The sequence below is a fragment of the Vigna umbellata genome, chromosome 3, assembly GCF_029865625.1.
Source record: "Vigna umbellata cultivar VRB3 chromosome 3, Vumbellata_1.0, whole genome shotgun sequence".
Taxonomy (NCBI): Eukaryota; Viridiplantae; Streptophyta; class Magnoliopsida; order Fabales; family Fabaceae; genus Vigna; species Vigna umbellata.
The window spans coordinates 42,627,394-42,644,612 of NC_142167.1; the positions used below are offsets into that span (position 1 = coordinate 42,627,394).

Genomic DNA, 17,219 nt, shown 5'->3' on the forward strand with positions numbered 1-17,219 from the left:
AATTTTATTTACCTGAACAAAATTGGGTGTTGACAGTAGCGTTTAACAATTAAGTTTTTCTTCTAAGGATAAGTGTTGAGATAGAACTTCATCATTGGATGAAGTAACAATTTTAGCTCATGGTATGGTTTAGACTGATGAAAAATCTTTTACTTATTTTGCCTTTTCAGAGAAATTGTGTTTAACATGTTATGTTTTCTTTTTCTTTTTAGGTTTTAGGCTTTAAGAGTGTTTTTGTCAAGGCACTGTCTTGACGCTTTTTTGTTTTCGCAAAAGTTTAACTGAATACCCCTTAGGTGTAGTAAGCATACATGTTTAGCAAACTCTCTTAGACACTTTGACTTATCAATTATTTAACACTACGTCTAGGTATTTGATTTGGGTATTTTTATGTTTTCTACAATCCTAAACGTTTTCCTAAGATTTCTCTATGCTGGGGATTCTTGAGCCTAAGTCTTATGTTTCATCCTATGATCTTTTTAAATTCTTATTTTGTTTAATGTTATTCGGTTAAACTTCAAAACATTAGAGTGTTTAGACATATAGATGATTTTGTCTTAACAGGAGTTTAAGAGGAAGCAAAGCCAATAAGTTGCGAAAGAGAAGAAGAAAGGGAAGAAGCTGAATGGTGTCGGTGAGAAGCCGGGAAGTTTACGACCAAAGGACTTACCCTGGGGGCGTCAATCAATACACCCCGTTGAACGCACCCCAAGAAAAGATACTGCAAGAGGCAGTGAGTGCTAACATGATGTCGATACCAAGGAGGCGACCAACCCTTCCAGGGCGAAAGACAACAAGCATTGTCTCTATCACAAGAATATGGATCACACGACTAAGGAATGTGTGACCCTCAAGAAAAAACTTGAGGAACTGATCGAGTCATGACAACTAAAAAAGTATGAAAAAAACGAGAGGAAGCCCTCGACTATATAGTTCGGAAAAAAGAGAATGCCCCAATTATGGAGGGTTGGACAGGCCACAACAAGAGAGGAGAAGAAGCAAAAATAGGAGCTGAAGTGGAGATCGCCCATTATGCGAGCATATCAACACTATCTCCGGAGGATTAGTGGACTATGGATCCCCCTCTTCAGCCTGGAAGCGATGTGTGCACTCTCCGGATGGTCTACCTGGTGGACAAACCATGTAGAACAATGTCACCGGTCACCAATTAGCTTCACGGACAAATACTTCCATAAAGAGGAGTTCTCATGTGTGATAAAACACGCTTTTAATGCAATTTTCGGGATTTTTTTTTGTTGGAAGTTTGTTTTGTAGAGAATTTCAATTTACAACAAATGAAAAATTATTTCAATTTACTTGAATTTTTCTGTTTATTTCTACTATGGCTTGAGGTTCCGAATTAACTATTATTTTATGGTGAAATGTGGTGAACTATAATAATTGCAATTTGAGTTCAAACGCATTTTTAAATTTTGGAGCAATAATTGGTGAGCAAAACCCCGGATAAAAGCATGGCAATGAAGAAGTTAATTAACTAAATAATACAAACGTATATTAAAATATAGGTAATATAGACTTTTTATTCAATAGACTTTCAATGTTCTAAAACATCCTAGTTTATTCCAAATTTATTTAAAATCTCAAAGTCATTACAAGCTTATGTGCATAATATGCTAAACGTTAGCTAAGATTACTATAAGAAATTTAGTATTTATTAACTAATAATTTCCGATAAAAGATTATTTATTACTAAAATAAAATTTATTGACAAAAATAGTAAAACATTTTAAAATTTTTATCAATTAACAAATATTTTTATCTGAAATCTTAATTCAAAAAATAGGTAATGAATCTGTCAAAATTTTTCGTCGTGAATTTCATTGATGATGAATTTATTTGTAATGTTAATTTAAAAAATGAGGTAATGTTTTTGTTAATAAATTTCATTGTTAGTTTTGTTAGTAAAATCCGTTAGTGATATTCGTGTAGGATTTTATGGGTAAATTCTATGTAACATCTATTGGTAATGGAAATATTAATAAAATCCATTGGTAAATAATTTAAACATATTGATAAAAGAAGATGCTTAGAACTTGTGATACTTGAGCGATAGGAGAGTATTATGGTAATTCAAATGACAAATTGTGATCCCAAATAGAAGTTGCAATTATTCCTAATCTTTTAAAGTCTTTTCCAATTAAATTCCATCAAAATATAAAAAATACTCATTTATTTTATTTTATAGTATTATTTTCAACATCTTAAAAAAAATTATAATTTTAGTTCCGTTTTCAATTTTATATATTCTATTTTTAAAATTTTGAATCAATTAAACCTCCAACATAATACATACATTTAATGTTAAGAAACAATTTAATAAATATAATATAGAAAGTAAAAAGAATGCACGTATACAAAATTAATAATGGAACTAAAACATAGAGAAGGATAAATTTTTTAAAGGTTTAATACCTCTTTTGGTCCCTAGAAAGGGGGCCAATGTTCAATGTGGTCCCACCTTTTTTTAGAAGTTCAATGTGATCCCATCTTTTGTAAAAAGTGTGCAATCAAGTCCTTTTTCGAAACGGCGTTAAGTTTTTAACGGAGCAGCTGACAGGGTGGACTGAAGTTAGTTACGTGGCATTGTGTGGGTAATACGTGGCAGTGAGAGGGTGATACGTGGCTTTGAGAGGGTAAATCAGAAATTAGGGTTTGAGTTGCAGAGAAATTGGGAATTTGGGATTTATCGTCGTGTTTCTTCTTAAGGGTGTTCGTCGTGTTTGAAAAGTTGGGATAAAGGATCTTCTCGGTGGTCCATGGTTGTGGTCTTCAGTTACAGAACTGTGCAAATATAGAACTGAACTGCAGTTACATAACCATTTGGAAACTTCCTAAAATCAAGAAGCCGTCCTTTCGAGGGAAAATTTGTGGAGACTTTTGGAGGAAAAAAGGAACAATTTCTTTGGCAGCAAATAAAGGGCGTTTGTTGGCCATTGGATTAGGAGCTGTTAACATGGCAGCAACGAGACCCCCTGTACTTGTCCCAGCAATCACGTCAAAGTAATCTGCAATCCTTGCATTCTCACCGTCTAACTCCTATATATGTATGCATAGACAGACATTCAGAAGCCTTAGAATCTAACTTAAAATTTAAAACACTGCAATTTGCTAACCTGAAGTTGAGCCTCAAGGTAGGCAAGAAGAACACCGGGAATGATTCCTCGAATACCACCACCGTCAATGCTAAGAACCGTAATGAAATTTCATTTGAAGACCTAACAAGAAGTCGTCCTTCGTTTGAGTCTAAGAGTAACACGACGAACAGCCTTCAGAAGAAATCCCAAATTCCCAATTTCTCTGCAACTCAAACCCTAATTTCTGATTTACCCTCTCACAAAGCCACGTATCACCCTCTCACTGCCACGTATTACCCACACAAAGCCACGTAACTAACTTCAGTCCATCCTGTCAGCTGCTCCGTTAAAAACTTAACGTCGTTTCCAAAAAGGACTTGATTGCACACTTTTTACAAAAGATGGGATCACATTGAACTTCTAAAAAAAGGTGGGACCACATTGAACATTGGCCCCCTTTCTAGGGACCAAAAGAGGTATTAAACCTTTTTTAAATGATGAAAAATTGCAATTTAATGTAAATAAAACAACAAAAATAGGGAAACATAAATGATTAAACATATATGGATCGTAAGATACTCACAACGGAAAAGGAGTTGAAATCTCCATTATTTAATGTAATTAAATATGATAAAATCAAAAGGAGGAAGGTACAAACAAATAAACAAGGATGGGTAAAAAAATGAAAAAGGAAAAGCATTTGAACATTTTGCCGGGTATGATTGTGGGACAATGAAATCCGAAAAGTGGTTTATGATAGATCAACCACCAAATTTTTGTTTATATATAAAATGTATAAACTATGGGAAAATAAAATACGGAAAGAAATAGTTTATCATACAATAAGGTGGATGCCAACTTATGCATGACTAGATATAGATATTTTATTATTTGAAAGTAAGTGTTTCAAATGATTTGAAAATATTTGTATAATAATATATAAATGTATTGGTTTGTGTTAATGTAGGGTTAAACCCGACCGGTTAGGCATGACCGGGTGCTAAGACAAGTGGACTAGAGGACTACATTACGAAAGTAGCCGCTCGGTCAAAACAACAATTGAACGGAATTAAAGCACAATATTAATGCTACAACGGCAACAATTGAACGGAATTAAAGCACAATATTAATGCTACAACGGCTACTAATGAGTGGTTAAGGTTTACATGAATGACCATTAAAGAGGTAAATTAATTAGTCAGATTCATCTAAACTCTATAAATAAGGGTTTACTTTCCAGGTAACCTCACTTTTTACTCCCTATTGAATTACTATTTAAATGAAAATTTTCAAAAGATCGAGAGAAAAACGAGTAATTAATTTGTGGATATTATTTAATAAATTACTGATTTATATTCTTAAGGCTAACATTTGGTTTTCTAATAAAGAATTTTACTTATTAGTTTTTCTAAATTGTTTTAATTATTATTGAGATTTGATAAATAATATTTATCTTGAACATGAACAGTAGTTGACGCTATAAAAGATATCCCTCGTTGAGGTGAATTATCATCAACCATTTTCAGTGGTAAGATTCACATTCTATAACTATAGCTTCCGATGGCTTCAACAGAAGGGCTTCAAGCATATGAAGAAGAGAAGCTCCTTCTGCCCTTTCCCAAAGAGAGGGGTTGGGGATCACGCCATCTCTATCTTTTTCAACACTTTTGGTGTCCATCAACTCATATTGAAGGTGTAATCAATTTTCAAAAGCACTTTCAGGCAAAAGACAGTGATGTTATTGTTGCCAGCTTTCCAAAATCAGGTACTACTTGGTTGAAAGCCCTTACTTTTTCTATTCTCAACAGAAAACGTTTCTCATCTTTTGATAATCATCCATTACTCACTTCCAATTCTCATGAACTTGTTCCTTTCCTTGACTTCATCTTTCATGGTGATAACATCCAACACAAACTTTCTTACCTCTCCAATATGACTGAACCAAGAGTTTTTGGTACTCACGTTCCATTCCCTTCTCTCTCCAACTCAATCAAGGAATCCAACTGTAAGATACTTTATATCTGCAGAAACCCATTTGACGCATTCGTTTCTTCTTGGACCTTCTTCAATAAAACAAAGTCAGGCTCTTTGCATGAAGTAACAATAGAGGAAGCTTTAGAAAAGTACTGCAAGGGAATAGTTGGGTTTGGTCCGACTTGGGAGCATATGTTAGGTTACTGGAAAGAGAGCATAGCAACACCAAACAAGGTTCTCTTCTTGAAGTATGAAGGACTCATGTTATGAGAAAAGAAAGGATAGGAATTGTATTTCTTATTACATAAGAAGAGAGTACAATTTTACATATATATAATTGTTTGAAATATATAATTGTTTGAAACAATATATAAACGGAATATAAATATAAAAATAGAATATAAATATATGAAGATAAATGCACAGATATGAACGGAAAATAAATTAAATCCAATATCCCCCCTCAAGCTGCAGCATATATATCCTTAATGCTCAGCTTGGACAACAAAGATTGAAATTGTGCTGGATGCAAAGCTTTAGTATGAATGTCTGCAAGTTGTGCTGAAGTAGGAATGGACAGGAGCTTAATTACACCAGCTTGAACTTTATCTCTTATGAGATGACAATCAATTTCAATATGCTTTGTTCTTTCATGCATGGCTGGATTTTGTGCAATTTGTATAGCAGATTGATTGTCACAAAACAGAGAAACTGGTTGTGGTAGAGGTTGTTTCAAATCATGGAGCAAATACAGAAGCCATTGAATTTCACATGTTGTGGAAGCTAAAGCTCTATATTCTGCTTCGGTGGATGATCTAGATATAGTACCTTGCTTCTTGGATTTCCAGCTAATTAATGATGCACCATAGAACACATTAAAACCAGTCACAGACCTTCTAGTGTCAGGGCAAGCAGCCCAATCAGAATCACTAAAAGCCTTGAGAGTATGTTCTGTGTTGGAGGGAAAGAATAATCCTTGTCCTGGATTGTTCTTGATATATCTCAGGATTCTTATTGCTGCTGCATAGTGATCTTCCAAAGGATTGGAAAGAAATTGACTGAGAGTACTAACAGCGAAACATAAATCTGGTCTTGTGTTGGTTAGATATAGTAACCTGCCAAGAAGTCGTCTATAGGCCTGCACATCTGAATAGGGTTTCCCTTCTGTCTTGGAAAATTTTGTGCCTGGCTGTATAGGAGTAGAAACAGGTTGACACCCCAACAATCCTGCATCTTCTAGTAACTCTAAAGCATACTTCCTTTGTGACAAATTAATGCCCTGTTGAGATCTTGCAATTTCTAAGCCCAGAAAATACTTGAGTTGGCCTAAGTCTTTAATCTTGAACTTTGCATTCAATAGAGCCTTCACAGTTTGGATTTCCTGGATGTCATCACCTGCCAAAACTATATCATCTACATAAACAAGTAAGATGGTAATATGAGCAGAATCACTTTTGACAAAAAGTGAATAATCTGATTTTGATTGTGTGTAGCCCAAAGAAAGTAAAGTAGTTGTCAACTTGTAATTCCATTGTCTAGAGGCTTGTTTGAGTCCATATAAAGACTTTAACAACTTGCAAACTTGTCCTGGTTTTTCAGATTTATAACCAAGAGGAAGAGACATGTATACTTCTTCATCTAGATCCCCATGTAAAAAGGCATTAGTTACATCTAGTTGATGTAAATACCAATGTTTGGAAGCTGCTAAAGCTAGAACCAATCTTACTGTTGTGAGTTTGACAACAGGTGAAAAAGTCTCAAAGTAATCTAAACCTTGTTGTTGTGTGTAGCCTTTGGCTACAAGCCTTGCCTTGTATCGTTCAATACTCCCATCAGCATGCCTCTTTATTTTGTATACCCATTTACATCCGATAGGTTGCTTTCCATTAGGTAGATCAGTCAAAACCCAAGTTTTGGTATTTTCTAAAGCTGCAATTTCTTGATCCATGGCATTTCTCCAACAATCATGTTTGATGGCTTGGTTATAGGTTTTAGGTTCACTAACTTGGGAAAGATTAAGGACATATGATTTATGAAGAGATGATAATGCATCATATGATAGATATGAAGAGATAGGATATAAGGTACCTGTGGATGACTGAGTGGCGGAAGAAGTAGATGACATGTTGCAATGATAGTCCTGCAGATAAGATGGTGTATGTTTTGGCCTAATTGATTTCCTTTGTGGAGTAGCAGTGACAGGTTCAACAGAAACAGGCTGAGAAGAGAAAATAACAGGGTCGGAAACAATAGAAGGAGGAGATGTAAGTGGTAAAGAGGGTTGATCAGTAACTTCTGAGAAAAGAGGTGATGGAGGTGAAATAATTTTGGTGACAAAATCCAAGGAATTTTGTGTATTAATAGGTGAGTGCTTGTCACTAGTAAGAAAAGGAAATATATTTTCATAAAATACTACATTCCTTGATAGAAAAATTTCCCTAGAATTGAAATCTAACAAAAGGTAGCCTTTCACTCCTATTTTAAAACCCAGTAAAACACATTTTCTTGCACGAGGTTGAAATTTTGTTCTATGAGTTTGAAGAGTTGAAGCATAGCAAAGTGAGCCAAAAACTCGTAAGTAAGTAATGTCAGGTTTAACATTGTGTAACAGTTGAGATGGAGAAAAATATGTCAAAACTTTGGAAGGTAAAATATTAATGAGTTGCACAGCATAACGAACAGCAAAAGACCAGAAAATTATGGGCAAATGGGATTGAAACATTAAAGATCTAGCAACATTGAGAATGTGTTGATGTTTTCTCTCAACGACTCCATTTTGTTGAGGTGTTTCAACACATGATAATTGATGTTGTATCCCTTTTTGTCTATAAAAATCTGTCATTGCAAACTCATTACCATTATCTGATCTAACAGCTTTTACATCAATGCCAAATTGTGTTTTTATATAAGAAACAAAGCCAATAAGTTGTACTCTCTTCTCATGTAATAAGAAATACAATTCCTATCCTTTCTTTTCTCATAACATGGTATCAGAAGAAAATTAATTTTTTTTATCACGTTCTTCCGCAACCAATTCTTTTCCTGTCCAGATCTTCATTTTCTACCTTTAGTTCTTGGCTTTTCTGCCTTTTTCTTCTCCTTTTATGGCTACTCCTTCTGTTACTCTCGCATCGTTGCAAGATACAACACATGACTATTACATTCATCCTAATGAGAATCCTTCATTGGTGCTTGTTTCCCCGATTCTTGAAGGTCACAATTATCATGGATGGGCTCGCTCGATGTCTATGTCACTACAAATGAAGAATAAATTTGGCTTTGTTGATGGTTCCATTCCTTGTCCAGCTGATACAGATCCAATGGTTCAAGCATGGAAGCGTTGCAATAATCTAGTTTTATCTTGGATCAATCATTCTGTTTCTCATGAGATTGCTACAAGTATTATTTGGATTGACTCTGCTGCTACGGCATGGAAGGATCTCAAAGATCGTTTCTCCCAAGGTGATTCTGTTCGAATTTCACAATTGCATCAAGATCTTTATTCAATGCATCAGTCTGATCTAAGTGTTACTGCATATTACACTAAAATGAAGATTCTCTGGGATGAACTTTGCAATTTTCGCCCTATTCCTGAATGCCAATCTTCTGCTTCTTGTTGTGTTGTTTCTAAGACAATGAAGGAATATCGTGAAAATGATTGTGTTCTTTGTTTTCTTAGAGGCTTGAATGATAATTACTCTGTTGTTCGCTCTCAGATCCTTCTCATGGATCCCTTGCCTTCTTTACCCAAAATTTTTTCGATGATAATTCAACATGAGCGACAATTACAATCCGGAATTCTTTCTCAACCTCCAGTCATGGCGTCACAAGTTTCTCAATCTAAACCTTCTTTTTCTACCTTCAATGGCAGAGGTAAACCCTCTCCTGCCAATGATTATGGCCGGGGAAGATCTTCATATCAAGGTTCTCAGGCTCGTTATCAAGGTTCTCAGGCTCGTTCCTCAGGGGGAAGGTTTGGTGCACCTCGACAATGCACTCACTGTGGCAGGACAAACCACACCATTGATACTTGCTTTCTAATACATGGATTACCACCTGATCTCAAATCCAAAAGAGTCCACAATGTTACAACAGATTCTTCTACAGTAGTTCCTTCTTATAATAATTCTCCGGCACAGTCACATTCCGCAATTTTGGGACTTTCTCAAGAGCAAATTCATGGTTTATTGGCACTTCTTCCTCAATCTAATCCCACAATCCCACATTCTACTAATCTAGTGAGCTCTCATAATGCTTCCACTTCTTCCCAGGCTCAAGGTAATATCTATTCCAAATGGATTCTAGACACAGGTGCTCTGATACCATGTTATGAGAAAAGAAAGGATAGGAATTATATTTCTTATTACATGAGAAGAGAGTACAATTTTACATATATATAATTGTTTGAAATATATAATTGTTTGAAACAATATATAAACGGAATATAAATATAAAAATAGAATATAAATATATGAAGATAAATGCACAGATATGAACGGAAAATAAATTAAATCCAATAACTCAAAGAAGATGCCAATTTTTACGTGAGAAGTGTTGCAGAATTCTTGGACTGTCCATTCACAGAAGAAGAGGAAAGTAACGGAGTGATTGAAAACATAATAAAGTTATGCAGTTTTGAGAAAATGAAGAATCTAGAAGTGAATAAATCTGGAGCATTTGACAGGAACATTGAGAAAAAGTACTTATTTCGGAAGGGTGAAATAGGAGATTGGGTTAACTACTTTTCACCAGCTATGACAGAAAAATTATCAAAAGCAATGGAAGAAAAATTAGGTGGATCTGGTCTATCCTTTTAAAATGTGCTTTTAGATTTGTGATCACGCCACCAACAAGTGTTAAATATTATGCTTTGTATTGTTTATATTCCAAGATGAATTGGATTTGACATGTTTTAAATTTATGTTTTTATGTTTGTGTCTATGTACGTTGTTTTCAATAATTTTTACACTCAGTTTGGGAAATCCTAGTTTGGCATTCTTATTATATAATTTTGGTTTGTATAGTTGGAACTGTCATAATACCCTAATACCTCTTTGTAACCTTTATTCTAGAATACTCTTCTTCTTTTTCTTTTGCCGTTCTATTACTATATATAAATATATGTATATATACATATATGCATGCATATAGACATCCGTTCACAAAAGCCCAACATAAATAATTGACCGGTGGCATATTTGTAAATAAGTGAAACTGTAGACGTCTGTTGTGGGGGGACGGACGTCTATAATATTATAGACGTCCGTGGGAGGGGCCTGGACGTCTAAAAGGCTGAACAAATGAACGCTTCAACTCCCCTGTTAGCCCATTAAACGTCCGTGCAGGAGGGGCACGAACGTCTCCGGCCCGCCATAGCGGACGTTTAGATGTGCTGACAAGGTGGTTGAAGAATTAATTGTCTTCAGCCCCTTAAACGTCCATGCGGGAGGGAGAGGGACGCCTATAATATTACCACAGCTGGAAACCCAAGCCGCCACACGAGGTTAGTCCTTCATCCCTCACTGTAGCTGGAAACCCAAGTCTACACATGAGTTTACTCCGATAGCTGGAACCCCAAGCTATACGAAACCAGGCCTCCTGCTATTCTCACCACATGCGCCACCATTCTCTACTTGAGACTCAGTGACAATTAGAATGTTAGGATGAACGATAGCTTAGTCTGACCACATTCATACTTTACCATTCCAATATCAAATCATGAGATATTCCTCCCCAGAACACTCTTTTATAACCAAAGTCATTTCATCCATATCATATTCCATCATCTTTCATTATTAAAACCTCAACTGAACCAATTTGAATAAAGATCCCATAGGATACCAAATACTAAACGTTAGTTTTTAATCCAGAACAAGACCGAACACTTGAAGTGAGACCGACATGTCTCCAACTCAAAACAGATCAAATCGAGAGAGTTACTCACTTATTGTGAAAGGGACCGAATACAATAATAGTTCTTAGAGGCTAATAGAATCGAACGTTATTTACCAAGTGAGTCAATTTAATGAACTGACTCTTGATAGTTCAAACCGAACACCGTAAAGCCTAGGCCAAGTACTAACACTCTAGGCCGAACACCATTAGAAACTGATATTGTAGGACATCAAATAATAATAACAGACGTAATTATATGAAGAAACCAAACGATATAAATACTTAGCTTTATTAGTGAGTTTAACATCAAGGAGAACGAGTGCTAGTCGAAGATCGAGCACTGTAGAGACCGAACGCTATTGAGTTTGGCCGAATGCTCTTATTTTAAAAAATCATATTACTAAATCAAGGTCAAGCGCTTGGTTTAAGACTGAGCACCACTTAGTACGAGTACTTGGTGTAAGACCGAACACTATTTAGTACACGCGCTTGGTGTAAGAACGAGCGCTTGATGTAAGACCGAGCACTACTTAACTTATAGAATAAAGGCTTGATAAATATCAGATATTATTTAACTAATGTTCAAGAACGAATGAAATATACAAATACATATAGATATACTGAAGTTTATAATCAAATACCAAGGAACGAATATCCTTGGTTGAATGCTTAAGTACAAATATTACAAAACGAAACGAAGACGTTAGTCTTCAACTAGAATTCTCTCCAAATGAAAGAATCCAGTTCCAACCGAGTCCACAAGAAAACCGAACATTATATCGAACGAGCGCTAGTCTAATACCAAACACTTACTAAGAACGAACGCTACTGAGAACGAACGCTTGTATAATTGAATGGTCAATACTGACTCTCGACAACATGGTCTAATACCAAACACTTATTAAGAACGAACGCTACTGAGAATGAACGCTTGTATAATTGAATGGTCAATACTGACTCTCGACAGCATCCCTACCCATTTCATGGCTTTCATTAATCATCAATACTTTTAAACAACATACCATATTTCATCATCAACCAAATTATCAACACAATGTCATTCCAGTTTCTCATCTCTCAGATTCATATACTCATACAACCAACAATGCAGTAACAACCATATTTCATATTCATTTAGCAATCAACGAACATGCATCCATACAAAGTAAGAATCTAAATCAAATTATATAAGCTTCCCTTACCTCTAAGCGTAACCGAACGTTCACAAATGCAACATATGGTTCGCCTCTATCAGAGACCTTAACGTTCTACAGTCACGCTTTAAGAAACTAAATCAAACACAAGACTAGAAATACTCAGAATGAGAGGATCAACTCATGCAATCAAAAAATCTGGGTTTGCATGCGACATAAAACACACGGCTGAGGAAGAGATGAACTTACCAGCTCGGAATCAAAAACTGATCGGTTCAAACGAACGCCCTCGAAGCCGGGAATGCTCAGGTGTGGTCTGTTTGATGATCGGAGAAAAAAAAAGTAAGATTTTGTAGAGAGAAAATGAAGAAATCTTAGAGAGAAGAGGAGAAAATGGAGTTCAGAACTCTGGGGAAAAAGGGTGCATTCAGAAGTGGCGTGAACTTTTGAAAACCCAGAATTTTACTCCTACCGTCATTAGTGAACGGCCAACCTCCTGCTGCCACCTGTTTTTCACTCTCTGAGTTCTCTTCCTTGACATTTGGCTTCCACTCAAATGAGTTTTTAATGGATTTTAAATGGGTTCTGACACTCAGCGTTAATCAAGCTTACTATAAGAAATTCAGTATTTATTAACTAATAATTACCAATAAACAGTTATTTATTACTAAAAAAAATTATTGACAAAAAATAGTAAAACATTTTAAAATTTTTATTGTTAACAATCTTAATTCAAAAAATAGGTAACGAATCTGTCAAAAGTTTTCATCAATAATAATAGATTTACTGAAAATTTTTATCAGTAAAATACGTTGATAATATTAATTAGTAATTAAATTTTGTAATCATTTATTGATAAACTTTAATTTATTGACCTGATTATTTAAAGACATCATCTCTAGATTATAAAAAAAAATCACATCTAAAAATATAAAAAGGCCTTTATCAAATAAATGAAAAATACCTAATCTAACAAAACTAAACTAAAATTAAATTAAATTAAAAAATATCATTTTAAATAATAATTTCTAGTTTTTCTAAAATAAATTTTATTTTCTTAAAGTTTTTATTGGAATTCTTTTACTTTTTCTGTTCAAAGAAGACTTTTATTTAGTTTTTTATTTTTTAAATTAAAAACAACATTCAATTATCATAATTGGTTTATTTTTTTACCTTAATTATCTAACAGTAACATCTCCAAATATTAAAATTTGCTCATCACATAAATATATATTTAAACAAAAGAAAAGTTAATTGAAAATGAAAAAGTAAAAAAAATAAAAACTCAAATAGTTATTAACAGTGTGAAAGAAACATAAAAATAGTAATGTACGAGATCACGAGTTTTATAAAATAAAATGAAATAAAAAATTGATTATATACTAATACATGACTTTAACTAAAAAAAAGTCAGATAAAAATATGATTTTAACGTAAGATTTTATTTTTTTTATCGAAAAAGAAAGTAGATCTTGAAAATTCTAACAGATCTATCAAAGCAGAGAAAAATAGTTTTCAAGAAAGTTGAATTTCAATATTGATTGTTGAGTTGTATGACTTCAAATAGAAAATTCTCTAAAACTCAAGTAAATAAAATTACAAACAAACTTATAGATATAAAAATGATATGAGAATTAAGCTTACATTGTTTAGTTTTTTCATTAATTAGATGACGTGAATGTTACATTATTACGTCACTTGTCTTTATATATTAGAGAATATGATATATTGCGTGATTAATATAAAAATTATATTAAAATTGATATAAAATAACGAATAATTTCTATTATTTTTATTAAAATTATGTTAGATAATAAAGTCATAAATATCTAATCATGCTCTTAAGATATAATCTTAAATATCCATATAAATGTGTAAGATAATGTTAAAAGAGGCAGCTCAAACACATTTTGAAGCTAGCAAGTCCTTTGTTGAGTTAGGCTAACTAACCTTTTGGATATTCGGTTGTTAAGCCTCAAAGTGACAAGCCTTTTGTATATCAGTTGGTGAAAATGGTGCCGCAGGTCACCTTTATATTTACAGGGGAATCACGTGTAACCGTCGACATTTGTTCATTGTTGGATTAAGCCACGATCAACGACCAGATCAAGCGTCTCTACCACAACTTCGAGGTGCGAACCATGAGGTGGCGCAAAAGGCATTCCCTCCAAAAAAACACTCAGCAAGCAAAATCGGTCGGTCTAACTGTATAATCCTACAATAGATGGTTCTTCACCATGATTGGCCTAATACAACAAACCCAGCCGTCAGGTAAACCTGGCTCGGGCTTGGGGCCAGTGTATTTTATGACCATACGGTTTAGGTATGTGGACGGCAGGCTAAGGATCGAACGATTCAGAGTCCCTTAACAACTTTAACTACCACCTCTGATCGAGTTTATTGGTAAGTCTTATTTATTAGGTGATGAGTCGTGATTACAACATTGCTAATCATAATCTTAACTCAAAATCTACAAATACAAGTCAAATGTAAGAAGATATGTGATTGTTTATTGCGAATTTAAGATTTTCTTGTAACATTCGATTGATTAGATTACTGACTTAAACATTGGAGTGTCTTTAATAGGTACTCGTCCATACGGTTTGAAGTTCAAAACTGAGAACGTGGACAAAATTTGACTAAGAACATTTAAGATAACCTAAACTGACCCAGAGGAAAGTATGAAAGCGTATTTTGTGAAGATGCTCTACCCTACACCAAAAACCCAAGGGTTCAAGACAAAACATAAAGTATTACTTTGGTTTAATTGAAATAAAATCTTACACTGTTAGGAGCTGAAGTAGGTATCTTCTTTTCCTAACAAATTCAGAGATACAGTATGGTTCGACCCAATTTGGAAAAATGTTGTTAATTACTTCAACTTGCATAATCTCTTTCCTATATGAGGCGTAGGACCAGTTTTTATAGTTGTCATTACAAGTGTCAAATGTTCTAACCGAATTTTGACATAATGTTTTGAGATGAAAAGGCTGAGTCTCTCAGCAACCGAATTGATAGTTTCTATGGTTTCTTATAGATCATGAAGGAGAAATTCTATGTAAAATACATTATAGCACTCAAGTTAGTAAAAATTTTAAGAAGTTATAAAATATATGAATATTATGGTGAATGAAAAATTGAGTGAGTACTCCATTAGTTATTGACTATTATTCGGCTACAAGCAATATATCTTTATATATATATATATATATATATATATATATATATATATATATATATATATATATATAATTTTCTTACATTAAAATCATGCTTACAAATATGAGTTATATATAAAAATTTTAAATTAAACTATTATATTAAATTCTTAAGAAAATTTACACATGCTAGTGCATTTTTTACAATAAATGGATCTTCTAAACAAGTTTGAAATTGAGGCCAGTGTGCATTGATCTTTCATATAATATAGATTGAAGTATACGGATTCCGGTAAAAGATTTCCTGACAGAAAAAATTAAATCAATATTAAGATAGATTTTCCATTCAACTGAGATCGAATGGTTACAGGAAGGTAGACACATTTCATTACATTATGAAGGAAAAAGTGACCACAACATTTGTACCAAAGACACAGCAACATATGTGTTTGGCTCTTGGGAGTTTTAAGAACAGATCTTAAACGACAGACCTGATCCACACAATTTTTCTTCGATAATTTTGGACAATTTGTTTACCATAGAAGGAGAAAAGTAATTTACCCAATCACCTATTTCACCCTTTCGAAAAAAGAATTTATTGTCAATGAATTTGTCTAACTTTCCTGAAATGTTTACTTCCAACTCTTTCATTTTCTCAAAGCTACATAGCTTGGTTATGCTTTCAATCTCTCCAACACTTTCTTCCTCAGCAGTAAAAGGACATCCCAAAAACTCTGCAATGTTTTTCACGTAAAAATTGACATTCTCTTTGAGATCCTCATACTTTAAGAACAGTACTTTGTTTGGTCTAGCCATGCTCTCTTTCCAATACCCTAACATATGACTCCACCAAGGACCAAAGGAAACAATTCCATTACAATACATTTCAAAAGCTTCCTCCAGTTCTAATGCTGGTAACCTAATTTTGTTAAAGTAAATCCATGAAGAAATAAAAGTGTCAAATGGGTTCCTACAAATGTATATTATCTTAGCATTAGACTCGGTGATCGATTTAGGTAATGCAGTGAAAGGAGTGTGAGTACTAAAAAGTCTTGGCTCAAGCATATTGGATAGGTGAAGAACTGGGTCATGGATGTCATCACAGAAGATCTTAAACTCAAGGCAAGGCACAAGTGTATGAGGATTTGAAGTAAGTAACGGATGATTCTCTGTAGAGAAGTATTGGCGGTTCACAATGGCAAAAGTAAGGGCTATTAACCAAGTAGTACCAGTTTTTGGAAAGCTTGCAACAACAACATCATTATCTTTTGCTTGAAAGTACTTTTGGAAACCTTTTACACCTTCTATAGCAATACCTGGGCACCAGAATTCTTGAAATAGGTAGAGGTAAGAGGATGCCAAACCACCCTCTCTGCGAAGGGAGTAAACTAGATTCTCTTCTCCATTTGCATGTTTTGTATCCGCCGAAGCCATTGAAGTAATTTACCACAGTAGTGTGTGTCACAATTTTTCTCTCCTTGGTGTGTACTTCTTTATAGCATCAATCAGTGTGGTTCAAGATGAGGATAAATTGAATATTTTAGTGCACGTTTACAGTATTATTATTATTTTTTGGCAAGTGTCAGCAGTGGCAGACATGTGTTGTGTATGCCCCCAACTTTTATTATGTTCTAAAAGGTTAAGAGTATCTAGCTGTAAAAAAAATTGTTTTAATTAATTTTTATTGTTAACAAGAACACTTTAAATCTAATTTAATTTGATAAAATTGACTTATAAAATAAGATTTGTATTTTTTTATGTAGTGTAATTGACCTTATTACTAGTCAATGTGAGATTTCAACACACTCTCTTTATGCAAAGGATATACATCTAGGATTTGTGACTAAACATTAGTGCCTGGTCAACCAGCAGGTAGAATAATATGTTCAACAAACAACAAATCTCTTGATAGTAGGTAACACAATAGGTCAAATAAGTAACAA

The 17,219-nt window shown here is 34.0% G+C and overlaps 2 protein-coding genes and 1 pseudogene across 2 annotated transcripts; 2 read left to right on the top strand and 1 right to left on the bottom strand.

Moving 5' to 3' along the window:
- The first annotated feature begins 4,635 nt into the window (after positions 1-4,635).
- LOC124832524 (cytosolic sulfotransferase 15-like) lies at positions 4,636-10,028 on the top strand. Its single transcript, XM_088110022.1, has 2 exons — positions 4,636-5,325; positions 9,588-10,028. Exons 1-2 carry the CDS (start codon positions 4,656-4,658, stop codon positions 9,884-9,886), a joined length of 969 nt encoding a protein of 322 aa, XP_087966148.1. The 5' UTR covers positions 4,636-4,655; the 3' UTR covers positions 9,887-10,028.
- Positions 8,174-9,237, top strand: LOC148202541 (uncharacterized). Its single transcript, XM_088110021.1, has 2 exons — positions 8,174-8,531; positions 8,941-9,237. The coding sequence occupies exons 1-2, from the start codon at positions 8,174-8,176 to the stop codon at positions 9,108-9,110; spliced, it is 528 nt and encodes a 175-aa protein (XP_087966147.1). The 3' UTR covers positions 9,111-9,237.
- A 5,547-nt stretch (positions 10,029-15,575) lies between the features above and the next one.
- On the bottom strand, positions 15,576-16,718 carry LOC124846325 (cytosolic sulfotransferase 15 pseudogene; annotated as a pseudogene).
- Between the last annotated feature and the right edge of the window lie 501 nt (positions 16,719-17,219).